At 38.6% G+C, this 22,192-nt stretch overlaps 1 protein-coding gene across 1 annotated transcript in view; it reads left to right on the top strand.

The window, feature by feature from the left end:
* The first annotated feature begins 15,374 nt into the window (after window positions 1-15,374).
* The window catches only part of LOC149848371 (uncharacterized), a 28,027-nt gene continuing 21,209 nt past the window's right edge, over window positions 15,375-22,192 (top strand). The window contains exons 1-4 of the mRNA XM_090004169.1: window positions 15,375-15,626; window positions 16,592-16,648; window positions 20,020-20,097; window positions 21,304-21,357. Of these exons, the coding sequence (XP_089860295.1) occupies window positions 15,375-15,626; window positions 16,592-16,648; window positions 20,020-20,097; window positions 21,304-21,357 (441 nt within the window). The remainder of the gene's footprint in view (window positions 15,627-16,591; window positions 16,649-20,019; window positions 20,098-21,303; window positions 21,358-22,192) is intronic.

The raw sequence follows: 22,192 nt of genomic DNA, 5'->3' as shown, positions 1-22,192 counted from the left end.
TAAGTGCACTTCACTTTGGCTTGGGACATTGCAGGTTCAAAACCCAATGGTATAGTTATATAACTGTTGTCTGCCTAACCTCAGCTTGCCTTTCAAATATATATATATATATATATTCTTTTGTTACTTTCTTGTGGATCAGGTTCGAAGGCCCTAGTCAAAAAACTGTCCATGGCACCTTTGATGCCCCCAACTAGGTAGGGGTGGCAATCGGGTCGGGTTGGCGGGTTCGCGTGTCAGCATACCTCAACCCGAACCCGACCCGTTTATTAAACGGGTCGGTTGTGGCAAACACGAACCCGACCCATTTAATAAACGGGTAACCCGACACGACCCGCCAACCCATTTAATAAATGGGTTGGGTCGGGTAAACGGGTTTTCAGGTTCGCGGGTCGGGTAAACGGGTTGACGGATCGGGTTTGCAGGTAGTCAGGTTGGCGGGTCGGGTTGGCAGACGGGTTGGCGGGTTGACCCACCCGCCTAACCCGTTTATTAAACGGGTCAGCCGGGTTGGCATACCCCCAACCCGAACCCGACCTGTTTAATAAACGGGTTATGCGGGTCGACCCGTTTATTAAACGGGTTGGCTTAAGCCCAACCCGAACCCGCCTAAGAGGCGGGTTGGCGGGTCGGGTTGGCGGGTCGTGTTAGAAATTGCCACCCCTAGCTAGGTTTGGGTTGCCACAGACGGTCATATTTATGGTTGGGGGTAGAGGTGACAATCGTGTCGGGTTGGCGGGTCGACCCGACGGGTTGCCGGGTCAGCATACCTCAACCCGAACCCAACCCGTTTATTAAACGGGTCGGTTGTGGCAAACACGAACCCGGCCCGTTTAATAAACGGGTAACCCGACACGACCCGCCAACCCATTTGATAAATGGGTTGGGTCGGGTAAAACGGGTTCTCAGGTTCGCGGGTCGGGTTGGCAGATCAACGGGTTAGTGTGTCGGGTTGGCGGGTTGACCCACCCGCCTAACCCGTTTATTAAACGGGTCAGCCGGGTTGGCATACCCCAACCCGAACCCGACCCGTTTAATAAACGGGTTAGGCGGGTCGACCCGTTTATTAAATAGGTTGGCTTAAGCCCAACCCGAACCTGCCTAAGAGGTGGGTTCGCTGGTCGGGTTGACGGGTCGTGTCATGTTTTGCCACCCCTAGTTGTAGGGGTGGCAATTTCTGACACGACCCGCCAACCCACCTCTTAGGCGGGTTCGGGTTGGGCTTAAGCCAACCCGTTTAATAAACCGGTCGACCCGCATAACCCGTTTATTAAACAGGTCGGGTTCGGGTTGGGGGTATGCCAACCCGACCCATTTAATAAACGGGTTAGGCGGGTGGGTCAACCCGCCAACCTGACTACCTGCCAACCCGATCCGTCAACCCGCCAACCTGACCCGCGAACCTGAAAACCCGTTTACCCGACCCAACCCATTTATTAAATGGGTTGGCGGGTCGTGTCGGGTTACCCGTTTATTAAACGGGTCGGGTTCGTGTTTGCCACAGCCGACCCGTTTAATAAACGGGTCGGGTTCGGGTTGAGGTATGCTGACACGCCAACCCGCCAACCCGACCCGATTGCCACCCCTAAACCTAGCGAATGCTTGAAGTTTCAAAGGAACTTCGAACTTTCGCCGTTCATTTCTAAACTGTTGATGCTGTTCATGCAGAAAATGAACGGCGTCGCAACTTTTTGTGGGTACCACCATTTTAATGGGTTTTGGTTGTCGTTCATCTTCATTATGGACGGCAACCAAGGACAGTTTTTGCCAAAGGTTCCTTAGAACTGATCTTCTCTCCAATCCCTGTTAAATTCATGTATAATGCACCTTTTGGTTACCGGGTAAACCTAAGTAACTTTCCTTGGGATCTGTGAAACAACTTTTAGGGTTTTTTTTAGAAACTAATTAGGGCACGTTCTGTTGGATCATTCTGATTTACTATTTCAGTCACGTTTTAATTTGATGGAGATTCAAAATCACATGAGACCCATGCGATCCAAGCAAATTAGAAAGTGATTCTGGATCATGTTTTTTTGAAAGGAGCAGCCGAACGTGCCCTAGGTTTTGGTGAAATTTTGAGATGGAGTGTCATTTGTATGACTAGATAGATAAATATCAACCAAACAGTAAGGATTCCGAAATCATGGTACAAATAGCTCTCAAATGCAATGTTGTCAGTATCGGTATCGGCCCCGAATCGTTTGGCCAATGATTCACTGAATCCGCCGATTCTAAAGTTAATCGTTCTGAATCGGCTAAAAAATAATTAAAATGCATGTCAATCAAAATGTGACATCGTGTTAAAACCATTAAAATAGTATTAAAAAGTAATTTTAAGCATTTTTTTACATTCATTAAAAAATAGCCGAGCTGGTATCGTATCGATTTTCTGCGGATATGGCAAGTATCGGCCAATACAGGGCGATACTGACAAATGTCCATCTCTCTCTCTCTCTCTCTCTCTCTCTCTCTCTCAGGCAATGGATGATGATGCACAAGGTTACTATCTTGGAGGGCTTGTGTCTGTAAAATGAGCGAGAGATTTCTTCTGGGTCTTATATCTTGGACAGTATGTCTTTTATCTCCATGCATCCATATACAGTCTGTAAAGTTTTCACACTTCATTAACGTACCGAGCATAAAGGTGTAGTGTAGTACAGCCCTTTGGTAGGCCCAAGGTCTCTCTCTCTCTCACTCACTCTCACAGGGTGCAGTAGCTCAATGGATCACGAGCCTTCAACATGATCAGTACGTAATATATAGTACAGTTCGGACAGGCTTTTTTCATCACTTCACACACGCACCGAGGTGGATGGAGATGCTCAACGTACCACTTTATTTATTCTCTACAAAGTTGGTCAGGTCTCAACATGTGAGTGATTTCCATCCACATCTAAAACAAATATCTCAAAATGGTGTCCTGTCCGACCGGTGAGTTTGAATCTCTTATGCTCTTTTTGTTATTCCACAAGAGTTCATTATTTTTTTTTATGCAACTTGGCAGTATTACACACAAAGGTGCTTGATTCTTGGGTTTTATATCAAGTTACTGTATCACTACTTTACCTTGCAGAAGTTTCCATGCAATAACCCTGCTCTAATTAGGAGATAATTTCCTGCTTGATTATCTTCTTACCAAGTGTTTCTGTATAAATATGCATTGTTGGGGGAAGGAGCTTTACACAACCAACCTCAATACCCCATTGAAGTGTGTGAGCTCCATGGCCTTTGAGAGCCGCAGGGTGGCACGATACAATCCCTAGTTGGTGGACTCACCACTCTCATTGAACCGTGCCACGCTGTGTGCATCTGAAAGCTGGAATGGCTCTCTCTCTTTTTCTCTCTCTATATATATTGAGAAGCAGCTAAAACCCTAGCCATCCATCCACCCATGACATTCATTCACTCCTCTCATTTCTCTAAATAGTGCTACTTTTTTTTTCAAAGGATATATTTGATACTCAGGATTCATGTGGAAGACCCAGAATGATTTTCTTTGTTGGTTCATATCGCCGACCCCAATTGTTTTGGGATGAAGGCATAGTTGTTGTTGTTGTTTGTTGTTGTATATTTGATACTCAAATGATACTTCTTTTCTCTTGATACTGGGTAAAAATATGCCTTCACAATGCCAATCTTATGTAGATGAAAGGAGGCTTGGAGATGATGATGACCATTATTTGGGTAATTATTTGTGGTTTTTATAGAGCATATATATATATATATATATATATAAGGGGCACCATCCAACCAAAAGAAGGTCAAAAATTTACAACCAACTACGATAGGACGACTCTCCTTCTCTGATGCTTGAGCATCGATCAGATCTCATATAATTGTTCTTTATAATTTATTTAGTAAGAAATTTGCTTTACACAAAGACTTAATTTACAACATATAAGTAAGTTTTTAGAAACTTGAAAAAACTATATGGCTCGTAATGCATTTAAAACTTTACAATACAAAGTATTGTGGGCGGTTGGTTTTTAGCACTTTCAAAAATGTATCTAAACATCAAAAATTTATAAAACAAAACATGTTGCTCACTAAGTGAATGATAAAAATCCAATATGTAAAGTTCAGTCTATGAAAAACTCGGTCGTTAAAGTAGGAACCCTGTCAATTATCATCAGTCATAGATTTTGGACTTTCCTTTGGTTGGATGGTCCACCTTATATACTACATCTTTGCTTATTATTCTCCTTTCATCAGTAACTAATTACTTGGTGGGATTTTATTGTTCTCCAAGATTTTGGTCAGCCATGTTATTTTGGTGAAGGTTAGATTATTTTACCGTCCAAACAAGTTGATTCTGTTATCTACATAGACATTCTGATCAAATTTTAACTGCCTCCAAAGGTTTGTATTCATTATTTCCATCTTGGTGACTTCCATTTTTTCATCTTTTCACTGTCAACTTACCTCGGCAGGGCATGATATAATACGTGACCGAAGGCATAAAATTCGAGGGCTATGTCAAGAGGCATGATCTTAAGAATGGGGGTAATATGCTTCAATCTTCTTTCCTTTTTCTTTGTTTTTAGACGAGTGTAACATGCTTTGCTTTACCAGTGCAAGCTAACCTTGTGTTGGGATGTTGCAGGTTCAAAACTCAATGGTATGGTTGTATAACCCCAGCTTACCTTTAAAAAAGCATGCTTTGCTTGTTCTTACCTTGAATTGTATGAGTTTTGACAAAGTTGGACTCATTGAGTTTTGCCCTACTTGAAATAAAGCTTATGTCTTCGCCAATGCCTTGATAAGAGAGAGAGAGAGAGAGAGAGAGAGAGAGAGAGAGAGAGAATCTTTTCATGCCTATTTTAACATGAAGGTGACATATGATAGGATTGTTGTACGTTCAATCATTGGATGCCACTAGTTTACCTAAACCCTGAACTCCGCGGGATTGAGAGAGGTATTTACGGTCTCACACGATCTTCAATGTGCACGGTAAACTCTGTGACAAATATCGCGAGATTTTTATTGTGAGAAAAACAAATATCTTGATATTTACATTTTTAGCAGATATTTATCGTGAAAACCATCGAAGTTTTTATTTTTAAACGTGTTTTATTTATATTTTTTACAAAAAAAAAATACTTTTTTATTTTTTAATTTATTTCCTATTGCAAAGATTTTGCCAAAAAAAAACACAAAATTTATAAAAATAAATTAAAATCTCTTGAGTTTTTGACTGCCGATATTTTGCAATTTTAAACTTTTGTCACTACGACGACGATGAGTAAGCCCTCGCTTACTTAAATAAGAGAGTTGATAAGTGAGGATTTTACTCTCTCATGGGTAGCAGATAACCCAGGTAAAAAAAAAGTATAACCGTTTTACATTTGAGTTTGTCCGAATGAAACATGCTTCATTTCAGATAAGACCCTTATCTGGACTGGACCGTTTCACCCATTAGAGAGAGTGTGAGCCCACTTATCTCTTCAACGGATGACACTCTCCGTGAAACGTGACCACGAAAATCTTACTAGATCAACAGACCCAAAGGTCTGAACCCAAACCATATAGATTAGGGTATGGTAATAAATAAGAAAACCCGATTAACTCGGGTTCAGACCCAAAAGGTCTGACCTAGGTATAGTTTGTAACCAAACTTGGACGTGACCCAACCAGAGTTTTGTTTAAAACCCACAGGTTTTCAATGTAAAAATGATAAATATATATATATATATATATATAGTTTAAATGGGATTGGTTCATGTAGTTCTTATCGAGACCGGGTATGGTTTTTCTTATAGTGGACCCGATACCATACTAAAAAATCTGGTCCAAGTCTGGTTCCACCAGGGCCTGAACCAAACCTTTTCTACAAAAGAAAAGAGATGTGTGGCATTTAGGGCCTGTTTGTGTGCCGCAGAAAGCTGGAGCTTTCCGCCAAAAACACACATGGTCAATGTGTTTTCACGGGGCCCACAGCTGCAACACGAACATCAGGTTCCCGTTTCAATGAAAACGTTTCTCTTTGGGGGGGTTCAATGGAAGACGAAGAGGTGCCGCAGAGCCCTCTTACTCGGCACACAACTGGGCTCCTAGGGCACGTTTGTATTGCTTTGAAAGTGAGCAGTTTTTGCAGAAATGATAATCATCCTTGTAATTTTATGCTACTTTGTAAGGAAGCGTGTCATCGCTCACTCTCATACAAATGAGAAAATGAATTTCGTTGGCATTTGCCAAACAAGCATGAGAAAATGAGTCGTAGGAAATGGGGCACTCACTTGTCTTTAATTACGAATGGGAGTTGCTTGTTTATTTAAATGAAAATAGGAGCATCGTGTGATACTGATTCATATGACTCTAGACATGAGGAAAATCTTGATGGGGCTTTCTGCCAATCTGGTGCCGGAACACCCACTAGTTTGGTATGAGTAGTTAGTGCACGTTACATTGTGTTGGGGACGTTGCAAGTTCAAAACCCAATGGTATGGTTGTATAACTGGTGTGAGACTGCCTAACCCCAGCTTGCCGGTTTGAGGGAAAGGTTTTGCTCTGAGAATTGAGACCCATGAGTAGGATTTTCAATGATGGATATTTTAGCTATAAATTAAAAGTAATTTTAAAGAGGACACACATCATAAGGCTTATGACTGGATTTGCATTCTCATTTTCGAGGTTGGTGTTGGCGAGAATGATGGCCTTGATATTTTAGGATACGTTTGGTTTGCTTAGCCACGTATGATTTCAAATCTTCTCACTTGCCCATATAATCTTTTGACCAATGTTAAAATCGACTCACTAGGTGAATTTGTTTCTTTAATAAAACTAGGACCCTGGATCGTTTTTTAACTGATCGCTTTTTACCGTCAAACAAAGCGTCATTAAAAATAAAATTATATTAGATAATTATGTAACTCCATTGAAAATATTAAAAAATGAATTTAATTGGCCTTGCATTAGATATTCTTGCACTCTAGAAAGTGATCATAGAAATAGGTAGAGTGAACTTGGTGAGCAGCATATCTAGACTCCTTGAATGACCCAAGGCCCCAAAACCCCTCATGTCGCAGGGGCCTTCACTTCTAAGCCCGTGACAAGTTAGTATCATAGCTCTCGTAGTTTGGCCAAATCGGCGAGTGGTTGGGGATCCAAAAGTCCTGAAAGGACCATCCCGGACCCAAATTGGTTCCCTACGATGGAAAAAATATAGTCATTTGTATAATTTTTTGAATCATTGAATGAAATCTGGTAGGGCTCTGCCTAACCCCAGCTTGCCTTTCAAAAAAAAAAAAACTGTAAGTCTTCTTTCTGATAAGCGTTGAGCCTCCGTTCGATTGCAAGGAAACTTTTGAGAAAAGAAAAATCTCCCATGTTTTTTTTTTATGTGAATAACAAATATGAGAAGTTTTTGTTCAAAAAGCTTGTCGCGTTAGACGAGTTTTTTTCATTTTTCAAGAAAAAAGTTTGATATGGAAACATTATGCAATTTTTTTCTCTATATAAACTTTGTCCATATAAAGTTTATCCAACTGTTTTCTTAGGGTGCATTTGAATCGTGGATGCTCGCTCGTGGGCAGGACGCGCCAGGACATCCATGCACATCCGTGAACATGACCGGATGCACTGTCCTGTCTTGTTCACGTTTGTTTGTTTTTTGTTTAGTCCAAAGTGTCTGTCCGCCACTATTTCGTGGGATGGCACAAAGCAGTGGCGGACGCCAAATAAGCATTTGCAGGATGTACCAAATCTCCATCGCAAGCGGGGATTCTAACACCCCTTATAGTGCAATAGAGCTTGAATGACAAAAAACAAAGAGCAGATTCAATTAAAAAGGATGGAAATTTTCCGTTTTCTTTTTTCGATCTCTTCCTTTTCCGAATCCATATTGATATTTTTTTCAGCAAGGAAAATCTCACAATGGCATGGGAGGGTTGCAAATTGGTGGGATTTGAAACAACTAAATACATGGAAAGTTCAATCTGGAAGAGATTCGAAACAACCACTTTTAATAAACAATCGCTACCCCTTGGGTTGTGCCCCTTTCCTAATCCTTCAATATGAGAGCACCCATTCTCCCAAAGTTGAGTCATTTTGCAGAGTTTCTTCTACATGATTCTTTCAAATGACATAATATAGTATACTTGTTCACCTGTGCAGGTTTGGGGTAAGAGGATCACTCACCCAATTTTTTTTTTTTTTTTTTGAAATTGGAAAGAAACCCTTATGACTATGACAACAACCGCGATGCAGACTCACTACTATAGCGGAGTGGTATGTTATGTTCTATCATGATACCAGTTCATATCTAAGACTAAAAACTCCCATGGAAGATGAAAAAGGCGAGTACTGAAACGACAAGGGTTCACAAATGGAAGTGATTAATGTCTGCAGGTGCACTCTTCCTAGATCAAAACAAAGCAAAGTGAGGATGAACCCAGTGCAGTTAGAGGCATATGCATGTCATTGCCATTAACTGCAGAAGACTTGAGAAAATATCATCATATATAAAAATGAAAAGATATAACAAAAAAATAAACAAATGTTTTTAGCATGCTACTACCATTTTGATAAAATCAAAACAATTTCAAAATAGGTGACGCTTTAGAAAATACATATTGGTAGCACTTAAATGTAATAAACAATCTAATTTAAACTACTTTAAACTAAAACTAAAAACAATTGAAACTATGTTTGAAAGACGACTTAATTAAACTAAATTCAAACAAATCAAATCCTTTGTTTTTCTGATGAAAAACAGAGTATAACCTATCCTAATTAAACTAAAATGCAAAAGTAAACACTAAACTATACTTAGAACTAAGAAAAATTACTAAATTGTCATACCCGATTATCAATAAAACCCTAAACGAATTAATTCCTAAAACAATAAAATAACTTGCTGGAAATTAATTTAACCTACTGACGAACATAAATAAACTAACCTAAATTACTTTTAATTACTGACATACAAAACAACAATTGAATTAAATTTCAAAAATCGCTCCAACCAAAACTGGAACCGAAAGTCGGTTTTTTGCAAAACCAAAAAACAACGGCTTCGGTAAAATGACCGTAAAATCCCAACCCCAAGTCATATTGAGCTGAATTTTGAAAGCTATACTCTAGACACGTATAACTAACACATACTAAAATTTCAATCTTAAACTCTTTTGAGGTCGGCCGAAACAGCCTGTTTATCATACCAGAAAATTCAGGCCTGACACAGAAAATTCGGACGGTGAAAAAAAGAGTTTTTCGGCCCACATGAAATATTTAAAACATAAAATAATTAATCTAAATGACCCTAAATAATCCTAATACATAAAAATCGCATAAAGCAAATCTAGATATGCAAAAAAAAATAAAAAATAAAAAAAATTGATCTATATACAGAAAAAAAAACAAAGAAGTGGTAGAAGGAACTTACTGGCGGCTAGTTCCCGAATGGATTGGAGAGGCTAGAGATATCTTGCCTTGCTACGTGTAGCTCTCCACACCCCCTCTGAGGTTTTTTCATGCATAAGGAAAGAGATATGTGGGTATACAATGAAGAAAGATGGCGCCACGGGAAAGAACGAAGAAGAAGAAAAATAGTGAAAGAAGACAACTCCGATGGAAAATCTTGAAGAGGAGGAAAAGAAAGAAGGGGGCAGATTTTCCTAGGCAAAAGACGACAGCCCCTAACCCTAATTCTCTTAGTTATACTACAAATTAGTTTTAATTTATTAAAACACTATATTATAAAAAATAATTTCCGAAAAAAATATCTAAAACTAGAATTATCTCTAAAAACAAGGTTGACACCACCTAAGAGGAATTTTTAGACTTGTTGCACTAAGAACGACCAGATCTTGGGTTGGATAGGCTATGGATCTAATCCAAGATCCATTATTAGAGGTTTGGGTTGGATTTGGACCTGAATCTTCTTGTGATTCGCTTTAAATACCTTAAAATGGCTCTATCGAGCCCATTTTTTGCCCGATTTGGATGAAATTTGAACCACCTTTCTCGCACATTGAAACAACACAAACATGGGTTTTAAACCATTTTTTTACATATAAATGCAAGAATTCATGATTAAAAATGATATGCATTTCATGCATTATCAGATATCTTCATATTTTTTTGGATTATAACGATTTTGAAAATATTGCTAAGATATCCAATTTGTTTACCTCTTGACCTAAGGGGTATTTGTCTCTATAGAACAAATATATGTGGCATTTTAATCTAGATCTTAATTTTAAGTAAAAAGTCTCGTGAGAGTTCCTTAAGGCAAGGGTAAAGTTCATGGAGTTTTATGCTGCCAGAACAATGATTGTTAAGTATGGTAGGCAAAAACAACGAGGCTAGGTCTCTAATCATGGAGGTGTTTTTTGCTGTATAAATGTAAAAAAAAAAGTCTTGGGAGAGTCCAAATCAACAAGTGAAGTAGAGAAGGCAAACATTTTGTGAAACAAAAAATGAATACAGAGACTTTTTTAGGCTCATGTGAAATAGAAAGCATGTGTGTAACGTTTGGCCCTTTTTCTTATTCAAGTAAAATGCTTGAGAAACACATAGAAAATATTTTTTCCTATAAATATACAGAGATCTTACATGGGGCTGGTGTATAAAGAGGCCACCTTCCAGAAGGAACCATAAGTGAGGACCCCAACCAGGAAAAATCCTCAAAGGGACAAATTGCATGATCACCAAAGAACAAATCTGATTGAATAGCATGCAACATTCTCAAAACATCTGACCTCGGGTGCTTGAAAAGTCGGTTATTACACTCCCATCAGACCGAAACCAGCCAACACCTCCATGCCCAATGCCATCTTTTAGAAAATTTTACAAAAGGAAGGCCCAACATCAACAATCTAAGGGAGCAGGGACAGTCTTGCTGAATATTTAGGAGGCATTTGCATGTCACGGAAGGGGACACCTTCCGCATAAATAGAATTGAATCCTCCTCAACGGGAATCGTTCTATGGAAAACCCACTTCTAGCATGTATTTTGGCACACCTCTCAAGGGTTTTCACATAAACGAAGCGGTGGAGCACTGCACCCTATATGGCAAGAGTCAAGTAGCCGAAAGCATCACTGGCTTACGCTCTGACCCGAGTAGCATGGGGCATGTGGAATCCCGTGTGAATCAGCAAGGATCACCTTGCAAGGCTAAATACTCTTGGGTGACGTCCAACAAGCGAGATAAAAACAACTTTAGTCGATCTTTTCAGATCCAGCGAAAGCAAAGACAGTGAAGTAGGCCCCATCTATCCTCCTGTCTATAGTATCCAGTGGTGACGGAGAGCAAACGGCTAGGGAGAGGGAATGCAATACGAGAACTTGAAAACAAACCCAAATGAATGAACAGAGCCCATGACAACACACTCAGGCTCTATGTTTATGATGTTTATATTGTCACGCTACATAAATGCATGCCCATCGATGTGTTTTCACAAAAAACACCTATTTTCCATGACACACAAACGTGCCCTTAAGCAACTCCAAGCTGGTTTGAAAATCGATTGAAAAAAATATGCTCAATTGATTCTAGAGCGGGCTCATATAGAGAACATCAGTTAGCAAGTTGAATGCCCAATTTTTGCAACTGATCCAAAGTGTTCACATGACCAACCTTGAATAACCATACAAAGAATTGGGCCTAGGTGATGGACCTTTACCCCAAAAAAGTCTCGTTTGGCAGCCAATTCATACCAAACTCATCCATAACCATTTAATAATAAGCCACTATGATAATGACGCTAGGGGTTAGCTACCATGAACAAGAGTTGGAGTCATCCTTGTTATTCAACAACAATGAAAAAGTGTGGAAGGACTTAGATATAGCTTTTCAAGATTGGAGTCATCCTTGTCATTCATTAACAAGAGTTTAAGAAAAAAAATGATATCTTCATAAAAACAAAGTTAATAAATTAAAATAAAAATATTGAAGGGTTCTACATATATAGGGATTAAATTTAAAATCTTGTTTTGCTTTGTTTGGATCAGTATTGAGGTCGAAATGCCCATTGCAATAGAGCATAATTTTTTTGCTCTGTCTACAGGACTGTTCCAACCTACAATTTTGATGGCTCTAAAGACCCAACTAAGGCTGATCAAATAAAATTGGAAAAAATCTGAGTGAAAGGTAACATGTATAAGAAGATTTTGTAAAAAAGGTTTTGTAGAACATTTTTTCTATAGGTCTTGAGAAATTTTCCAAACCGGGATAAATTTTTGCAATTGATAGGATCTGTCTTATATTTTTTCTAAATATAGTTTAGTTCTGAAATTTTCTTGATTTTATTACAATAAATTTTTCAGTTCTATTTCTTGGATTGTTTTCCTGAGACATAGAGGCATTGCCAATAAAAATGGGGGAGTATAATTCAGTTTATGTGATTTTTGGTGGGTTTTTCAAAAATAGGTTAACAGATATCCGAATTTACATATTATGACTTGTATGGATGCTTAATTGTATTTTATATTATGCAGCATGGTTATGGATGTTTATCCTGAAATTTAAGTTGATATGCATGCAAAATGAATGTATTCTATATTATTCTTGATTTATAACCATTCATATGACATGCATTGTTAATGAACATTGCATATCATAAGATATAATTAGTGTAAAGTGAATTGTTACACATGTTGTTGCTTGTTTAAGCATGATCATGAATTGCATATGGTTATAGCCTTTATGTATTCATCTGGACATATGATATGGTGATAATGATGTATGATATGCCCATCTTCCAATGGTTGTTAGCACTCCAATGATGAGGGGAACCAACCAAACAATACTTATGCTTCAAAAATTTTACCCAAGGAAAGAACCTCGTTCCAATTCACTAATACCTTGGTAGGACACTTATCCCCACCCACCTACAAGGCCACACCCCTAGAGAATGGAAAAAATTATATTGAGCCTTGATTCAAACTTCTTTGGCAAATGAAACAAAGCAAGATGGTGAAACTTAAGACAACTCAAAACATGTCTTATAAGTATGACCATAGCGGGTTTAGAGATATAACCCATGCCATGACTCAAAGCGAGATCAAACCTTCCCTTCCAATGTCACCCACACTTCATGCGAGGGTCTCTTCTGCAAAATTTAGAGTCTCGGGCAGTCTAAAGGTAATGCAGTGATCCTACATAGGGGTGTTGATGAGCCTGGTTTACCCAAACCCAACCTAAACCAAAGCCTATAGGGTCTAGGTAGGGTGATAAATAATAAGACTCGATTAAGATTCAAGTCTAGGCTTGAAGGTCTGATTAATACATGGATCGGGGTATAGTTTGTGAAATTTTATACCAGACCCGAATCCGACTTGAGTTCCTATTAATACCTATGATTTTCAATGTAAAAATGATAAAAAAATATGGTTTTACCGGGTCTAGTTCATATAGTTCTTATTGGGTCCGAGTATGGGTTTTCTTATAGTAGACCAAATTATGCCCCTGGTTTGGACCCAATACCATACTTGAAAACCGAGTCTAGTTCATGTAGTTCTTATTGGGCTCCACTATGGTTTTTCTTATGGTAGACCAATTAGGCCCCAGGTTTACACCTAATATCATACTTGAAAACTGGGTCTAGTTCATGTATTTTTTATTCGGTCTGGGTATGGTTTTTCTTATAGTAGACCCAATTAGGCCCCAAGTCTACACCTGATACCATACCTGAAGACCATGTATAGTTCATGTAGTTCTTATTGGGTTTGGGTATAGTTTTTCTTATAGTAGACCCAATTAAGCCCCAGTTCCAGACCCAATACCATACCCTAAAGTCGGGTCCAAGTCTAATACCACCTTACTCCTAACCAAACTCGACAGGTTGATACCCTAAATCCTACACCTAAATAAAATTCATGCAAGAGGAACATGACTAGAGGATGTATTTACCGCTGCAAGTTTGCACTTTGATTCGATAATCGAGAAACCCGAAACTAATTTGAAAGCTCTTAAAATAAAAAAAATCCTAATAATTTGTGAGTGGGTAGCATTCCCAAACAACACAACATCATTAGTGTATTGAAGAAGTGAGGGACATTCAACAAAACTGACAACTGGTCGATAAAGCAAGAAGCCTTCGCCTTAGCAAACAAAACATTAAGAGCCTCTCCCATCACCTTGAATAATAAGGGAGAGAGGGGGCAGCCTTGGCGGAGACCACACTTCATATCAAAGTAGGGGCCATGCTCTCCATTAACGGAGACCACAATTTGGGCAGTTGATACGAATTAGGGATGACAGTGGATTGAGGGACAAGGTTTCTACTCCCGCCTTGTCTCAAAATTCTTCCCTCCATCCCTGCACGGGTTTTGATTTTAACTTCCATCCCCATTTCACGTCCTCCATCTCCGGTCTAAATGAGGCGAGGCAGGCCCCCCCCCCCCCCCCCTTTTCCCTCAGTTCATTGCCATCCCTAAAGAAAGTTTGGGGACGGGGCAGAGCGGGGCAAGGGGGATCGGCACGGGGATGGGATGGGGTGGGGCAGGAGTTTTTATGGATGGGGCAAGGTTTCCACCCTACCGATGTGATCTACATGCTTGGATTTATAAGAATCTGTTCTTGAATCATCTGTTTTTGATGAATAAATGTGTTTTTTTTAAGGGCTTAAAATCAATGGTTCATAATCTTCATAAATATTAAAGCATTCAAAAATCACATTTTTTTCATAAAAAATACATGATCCAATGGTTGATTCCTAGCAAATTCACCATGCCAAGCGCATCCACATGGTTGGATTTGAAAAAAAATGTGTTGAAAATGCCCATATTTATAGTTCTCATATTTAGGTTGGACTTGGTAATGTCAAAATCCTACCTGAATCCGACCCGTTTACATCCCTAATGCAAGCCCACACCCGAAAAATACTCTAACAACAAAATCCAACTCTGATCCAAAGATTCATTCAGATTATATTTTAAGATCCATGCATGAGAAAAACATATCGGATTCAGGTCAGACTATAGAATCAATCTGAATATGATAAATTTGTACAGGGTGCCCGTGATCCCAGCTAGGGTTGTCAACTGGTCAGATGCAATCCGATATCTTACCTGAATCCGAATCTCATTAGTTGGATTCGATATTAATTTTGCATTGAAATCCAAATCTAATTAAGTCTGAATATCAGGTTTTAGACTAGTCTGATCTTCCGACTCCCAATTCCGATTAGGTCATATAACTCATATCCGATTAAGTTGGATTCGGTAATGCCTAGATCCGCCCCGCTGACATCCCTATCCGACACCTCTCCCCCCGCCCAATGCCAGCGAAATGACAGAATTGACCTCAAACATTGGCGCGCATTTCTCAAATTTCACTCGTCCCTCTCTTTCTCTTCCTTCCTTCCATTGCAAAAACCCTACGGTTTCGGGTTTCTAGTTCTACTTTCCAGAGGTTTCCGGCGACACCGAGATGCAGCGATCCCCCTCCAGCCCTCCCCCTCCCGGTGATCAACCGAAGCGATCGATCGATTCTCCGGTCCATCAGCCGAAGCCGTCGAAGATCGCGAGAGCCGATTCGGGCGATGAACGGCCCGAAAGCGTCGAGCCGGAGACTCAGAAGATAGACTCTCAGAGGTATCTGGTAGCCCTGGAGTACGTCGGAACCCGATTCTCGGGCTCGCAGAAGCAGCCGAATTGCAGAACCGTCGAGGGAGTTATCGAGGTACCCGATTTCTCGCATTTCCGCTGGTCGTATCTCTCAAATTTATCTCGATCATTGATATTTTTAGATTTTCGTGGACTTTTTTTACTTGTTGCGGTGATTATCGGCATCACGGAGAGGTCAATTATGCCCTACTCTTGCATTAATTATCGATCTTTATTGGTTCCTAGGAGAACAACTATATTGTATATTGCATTAATTATGGGATTTTGATTATAGATCCACGTTTGCTTTTCCTCCTATTTTTGTTTTGTTTTTCACAGACGGTTGGATTTCATGTTTTCGCTGGCGATCAGTTCTTTTGGTTTGGGACAGTGTGCTTTCCCATCATTGAATCGATGTAAAATAACACGTAGTAGCACTAATATGCAATGCACACAATTTCTAGTTGATCTTTTGTGAATCGATGGAAAATAACCCGCCGCAGCACTAAAATGCAATAAGCAAAGATTCTAATTGATCTTGTTGTTAATAGATAGAAAATCACATCCCATACACTAATATGCAACATGGAAAGTTTCTTATTCATCTTGTTGAACCATGTTATAAGTTATAACCTATTAGGGAGGTTAAATCAATTGTGGTAATTTTAATTATTTCCTGATGGCATTTGATCATTTTTTTTTAATTTCCTCGTGTTTATTTTTTATTTTGTTACTAGTTCATATGCAGCAGTCTGTTTCTAATGTTGGTGCTCTTTTATGCCTTATGCTTTGGTTGGAATAAAAGTGATTTTTCCAAACATGATACACTTGCAAGTTCTTGGCTAGCATGATTTCACGTCCTTAAAATTGAAAAATGAAGTGTTGTACTCCAATAAAACTGTATAAAAAACAGGCTGAGATTTAGGTCTTGATTTTATCTTGCTCACTAAAGTATTGCTAATATGAGTGTCTTGTGTATTTGTTTTGACATATTTGCGATTTCTGCTGGAATAAACTTTTTATTTGATGTCATGTGTGTAGGATGCATTTTGCAAATTCATTGGACAGCCCGTTGCAATTGCATTCTCTAGTAGAACGGTAAGTCTGAGCTTTGTACTTAAAACAAGTTTTCTGCTGTTAATGCTTGGAAAATTAACTTAGAAGATTTCGCTTTAGTTCCAGTTTGACATTGTCTTTTTGATTGCTTATGTTTTAGGCAAGTTTTGTTGCAAATTCTAGACTATGCTATGTCAGAACATCTAGGATGCATCAGGATGCACATACCTTACCTGTTTCTGATAAGATCTGGCCCACTAAGCCATTTGGGTTGACGCTTCCCATTACTTGCAGGCTGGGTTTCTGTTGGGTTCTTGCCCGACATGGGTCCTAGAGGTGGCCCATGGCCCATCTGCTGCATGACCTTGCTTGACCTGTACCCTGACCGTGTAAAAGGAAACAATAAAACTAAAGGAAGAAGAAGTTTGTGGGTTGATCGTCGCTGTCTGCTCACGAGCCCACTTGAGTCCGACCTGTTAATAAGCAGTCTGGTTTTGGGCTTGCCCCTTAGCTCGCCAGGGCTAAAATTTAGACCCAAACCAGGCCAAAGGATGGGGTTGGCTTGGCCTGCTAGACTGCCTTACCTGGTGGCCCCTTCTACATACAGTTTTATGTACACTCTCTTGTGTAATTTGTGATTGAGCTTACCGACACACACATGTATATTAATGTACCAGAGAAAACATTATGCGAATGCTGGGGATAGTCATTCATGCAGTCAATATTAAGAAAATGCCTATGGACAAATTTCAATTTGGTGGAAATGATTGGATTTTTTTATAGGCATTATCACTAATACTAAGGGATGTGGAATTATCTAAGTCTTACATTCACAATGTTTTCTCTAGTATGCCACACTTAAGTGTGTAAATGAATACAAAGACCTCCTATCTCCACCTTGTCGATGGGGATGAGATTTTTACTTTTGGTCAACCATCTCATTACATTTCATGACCTTAAATTTGAAGTTACTTGACCTTTTATACTGTTTGTAAAACATAGATAAGATCATAAGTCAAAATGAGACTTCCGTATTGGTTGGAAATTTGGAATGCAGTTGAGCTCTGAGCAGGTAACTTTCTCCAATTAGAAACTAATTTACGACCCGCGAAAATTGTTGTAAAAAAAACCCAGGATATCAACACTGATTGTTATTGTTCAACTCCATCCATGACTGGACCAAGATTTTGCAAACTATACAACCTTCTATGCTGGACATAAGGCACACAGGGCTAATGGTAGGGCATACAAGGGTAAGGGTCTTGTAACTAAGGTAGCATCGAAATCTTGGTAACTTGTGGCTAAGCTAGTGATGGCTTGTTGCTTTTAAGCTTTCTTGCATTCTTGGTTTTATCAATACATAGTGATGTATTGATGGAAATTGTGATACAATATTGTTAGTACTTCTCAACTTGCAAATATGTTTGGATCCTTACGTAACTGTCACGGGCCATGGGCACAATTGTCTTGATTTTTTTGGAAAATGTCACAACAGATTTCTTATATGTATAAATGTTTTCTAATGCTATCCTTTGTCTTGATAAATAGAGTGCCTCTTGATAAAACTGTGTTATTGACCATAATTACATCGTGATAATTTTAAGATTCTGGATGGATATGATGTGAGGATGGTCAAGTTACTCCATCATTGTTGAGGGTGGCTTGGGTTTGATTCACCTGGGAGTTACCCCCCGATTTCCGCACAAATGAAAAGCTAGAACATGTTTGCAACGCCCTGTGATTCTTGGATTTTTTCAAGATCCTCTGATTGTAAATCACAATCACAACACTTTCTCAAGGTTAGTGAAACATGAAAAAACTGCAAGTTGTGATTATGATTCCCATATGCGATTGTTTTTCCTTGAATCTTGTGAAAGTTGGTCACAAGATTGACCTTGTGACCAACAATCACAGCTTCTACTTTCTCAGTTGTGGTTGTTCATCCCCATCTCTAACCAAGGCAAACATGCCCTTTGTATCTTGATTAGAGTTACCAGTCGAGAAAGCGGGAGCGGGAAGCGAGGCACTTTCAAAATTTTAGGAAGCGGGAAGCGTGGGACGACTTAGAAGCGAATTAGGAATCGTCTCGAAAGCGACCTAGGAAGCGAACCAGAAGCGACCTAGGAAGCGAGGGGGAAGCAAAAAAGAGAAAATAAAAAATAAAAAATAAAAAAAATACAAAAAAATGAAAAAAGGGGGAAGCGAGGGGGAAGTGTGTTTCTCCACTTTGGTGTTTCCGGTAACTCTGATCTTGATACTATTTCGTTATGTTTAGCGCCTGTTTTCATGACACAGAAGCAGTGCTCTGTAGAAACAGTGCCAAGAGAAGGAAACAAATTAAAAACAGTGGAAATGAAGTCCAGCAAGAGTGGTAGGGTTCTGCAGAAGCTGCATCATTCTTCCAGGAAGCATCCTTATGCTATGCAAGTACACCCACCTTATGATATTTCAGATCACACACAAGTATTCAACTTAGAAGATTTTGTGTCTAGTTTACAGAAGAACCAGAAAAAAAGTGAGGAAAGAGACAGCAGTGTAAGGAGAGGGTTCCCCAATCTCCCCTTTTCCTTCGAAGATGCTTCCTATGCAAAACCCAAGAACAACTAAAATTCACCAAGAAGTTCCCTGAAGAAGAAGAAAAAAAAAGGCCAGAACAGCAAGGAGGTCAAGGAAAGAAGGCGAAGTTTCCTTTCTTCATTTTCTTGCATACGATTTTCTGTGCAAAGAAAAACAATTAATCTTTTGAAACATTCCCAACAAGTTTCTTGGGAAGTTGCTATTTAAAACTTGGCTATGGTTGTGATTCTTAATCATTATCTCAAGAGCTTTGTAGTTATCTCAAGTACTTTCTGTTATAAGAGAAGTTATTTTTCTAGGTATATCTGATCTGCAAACTGCACTAAAAGAAAGCTGAGGTTTTTGAAATTATGGGTTGTACTTGTACATTTGACATGATAGACATGATGCAAGGTACTTGCTTTGTGTCACAATAATCAAGTTTATGATACTAATAAAATGGGGACTCTTCTCTTTTTACTTGTAAAACTATAATTCAACTTTCAATTCTAGAATGCCTTGTGCTGAGCATGCCCTTGTGTTTGATATGATTCTCAACATTCTTTAACTGCATTCGTCTACTGCCTATATCTCAAGGATACAGTGCAAAGGACATGGGATATGCCATTCTTTTCTAATTTCTCATTAAGACTAGTACCTAAGTGGATGACAAGAGAGTAAATTGGAGTATCCCTGTGACATAGTCTACCACTTTATCATTCTGATTTCTGATATAAATTATATCATATTGCCTGTTGGTTTACTTTCTTGTTTATCTGAGTCAGATTATTTTCTTTGTGTTTAACCTGATCTATTTTATTTATTGAAGAAACTTGACAATTTATCTGCTTCTTCAGGATGTTGGAGTGCATGCCTTATCAAATGTTTTTCATGTTGATGTTGAGCGCATAAGTAAAAGGAAACCTGGAGAAGTGGTATATGTCCACCATTTTTCTTTTTCTTTTCGAATAGATTGACAAGTGCGAACACTCAGCAACAGTCTAGGATAACTAACAAGTCACTGATTATTATTATGTAATCATGCAAAACCTATTACCTTTTTCATGATGTTTATTGTTTAATTTAATTCATGTTGTTTAACAATGCTTTCTCATCCATCTATGTGGTTTTCCTTTGATAACATGCTTATGTTCATTGTTGCACTGTTGTTTAAGAATCAATACATGAAAGGGCTAGGCATGTCCCTGCAGACCCATTGGAGATCGTTAAATCATTTTGATGTGATTGTGGTTTCTTGGGTCGGACTGATATTGGAAAATAAAATTTGTCACATGTTTAACTTTTTATTCATATATGAATGTATATGTGTGTGTGTTTGTGTGTTTACATGAGTTTATTTTTGCTACTATCTGTAGTACCATGCTATCTACTGGCACATTGATTTTTTTAATATTTCAATTAAATGTTTTGCAGATTTGAGCATACAGATATGATCTACATAGTTTTTTGGCTGAGCCCATGCATTAATCTAGAAACTTTAATGTTTGTACATGTTTTTACATGAATCTGGAAATTGATGGCCTCAATGCACTAACCTTTCATAACTAAAAGAAATCAAAATTTACATCAAATCAATTAAGTCAAAACATGTTTCTTAGTAAACAAATTTAAGCTTTACATTTTTTGGCAGCACAAGATGTTCTACACATGGTTGGGGATATGCAAGGTTTCTTTTCCTTCTTTTGATAGCCAAGCTGGGTTATAACCCTCATGGAATTTGACCCTGCAATCCCGTGGTTATGATAGTGCAACTTAACCATCCAGCTATCTTGATCGACCCTGGAGATATACTGTGGAGATATGCAAGGTTGCTTTGCTACATCTTTCCTTTTTCTGGCTACCTAGTCCAATTTTATCTTGTTTTTAGCTACTCACTGGTGAGCCAACTTGAGATTTTTGAGAGGTGGAAAAGTGATCACCTTCATCAAAAGATTGCATTTATAAGGTAGCCCATTTGCAATTTGTCGACATGCATTGATATACTTCCAACATTGAATTGGTGACAAGTTAAAATGTGATCCTAAACATTAAAATCATCTTTATGGTATCAGACATGTGCTTAGTACCACTAGCATTTGCAAATGTTGGCAGTATCATTGATATTTATTTATGAAATGCAGTTACCGCCTCATGAACCTGGAGTTGTAAGAAGAGCTGTCAATCATTTCTTACAGGTCATTCTTCATTTATGCAACTCTTTCCACTGTATAATTATGTTATCTTGCTTGCTTTCAATGAAAGAATGATGTGCCAGTCATCTTATGTGTTTATTTTTTATATACTTAATGATGCTATCATAACTTGCAACTGATAATTAATTACATCCATCATTTCTCTTCATCCTCTTGTAGTTGTAATTATGAAATATAAAACTGTATACATATTACCATGAAGTAGTGTGGATAAAATTTTTGGGTGGTGTTTTATGTCTGTGATGGTCTTAGACTGCAGATCCGCCTAATTTTTTTTACAGATTGTGCAAAGTGGAAGAGAACATTGAGAGGGTTGAGTCAAAAATCGAAAATGAATGTGATAAGTGGAATCCCTCGATTATTGGGCACCCAATGACCATTTTACACAATATTAAGTTGAATATAGATCTGGTAGAAGAGAAGTTTGAGGAAAATTTTGAAGTGCTCATAGTTAGTCATAACTAAAACCGAGTGAGAAATGGGAGTTTGAAGATGAGACTCATATAGACGGAATATGGATGATCAATGGTTATGATGTCTGACATGGATCTGATAGCTGGAAGCGGATATGACATAGACTCATATAAACAAGAATTTTTGTTGGGAACTTTTTTTTTTTAACTCCACATAAAAACTATCTTCTAGCTGATAGATCAAAGCCTGATCCAGTATTGGCCAAAACATAAAAGTACAGGTTATCATGCAATTCCATGTGTTGATAGAAAATAATCTTGTGCTCTGTAAGTAGCAATTTACAAAGCTATCTTGACTAATTCTCAGCCTCTTGTGCAAGTTAGGGAAAGATTTGTGTTTCATT

The sequence above is a fragment of the Nuphar pumila genome, chromosome 1 (assembly GCF_984573655.1).
Source record: "Nuphar pumila chromosome 1, dmNupPumi1.hap1.1, whole genome shotgun sequence".
In the NCBI taxonomy this organism is placed as follows: domain Eukaryota; kingdom Viridiplantae; phylum Streptophyta; class Magnoliopsida; order Nymphaeales; family Nymphaeaceae; genus Nuphar; species Nuphar pumila.
Note: the sequence above shows the minus strand (reverse complement) of the source record. Positions and strands in the feature narration are given on the sequence as shown.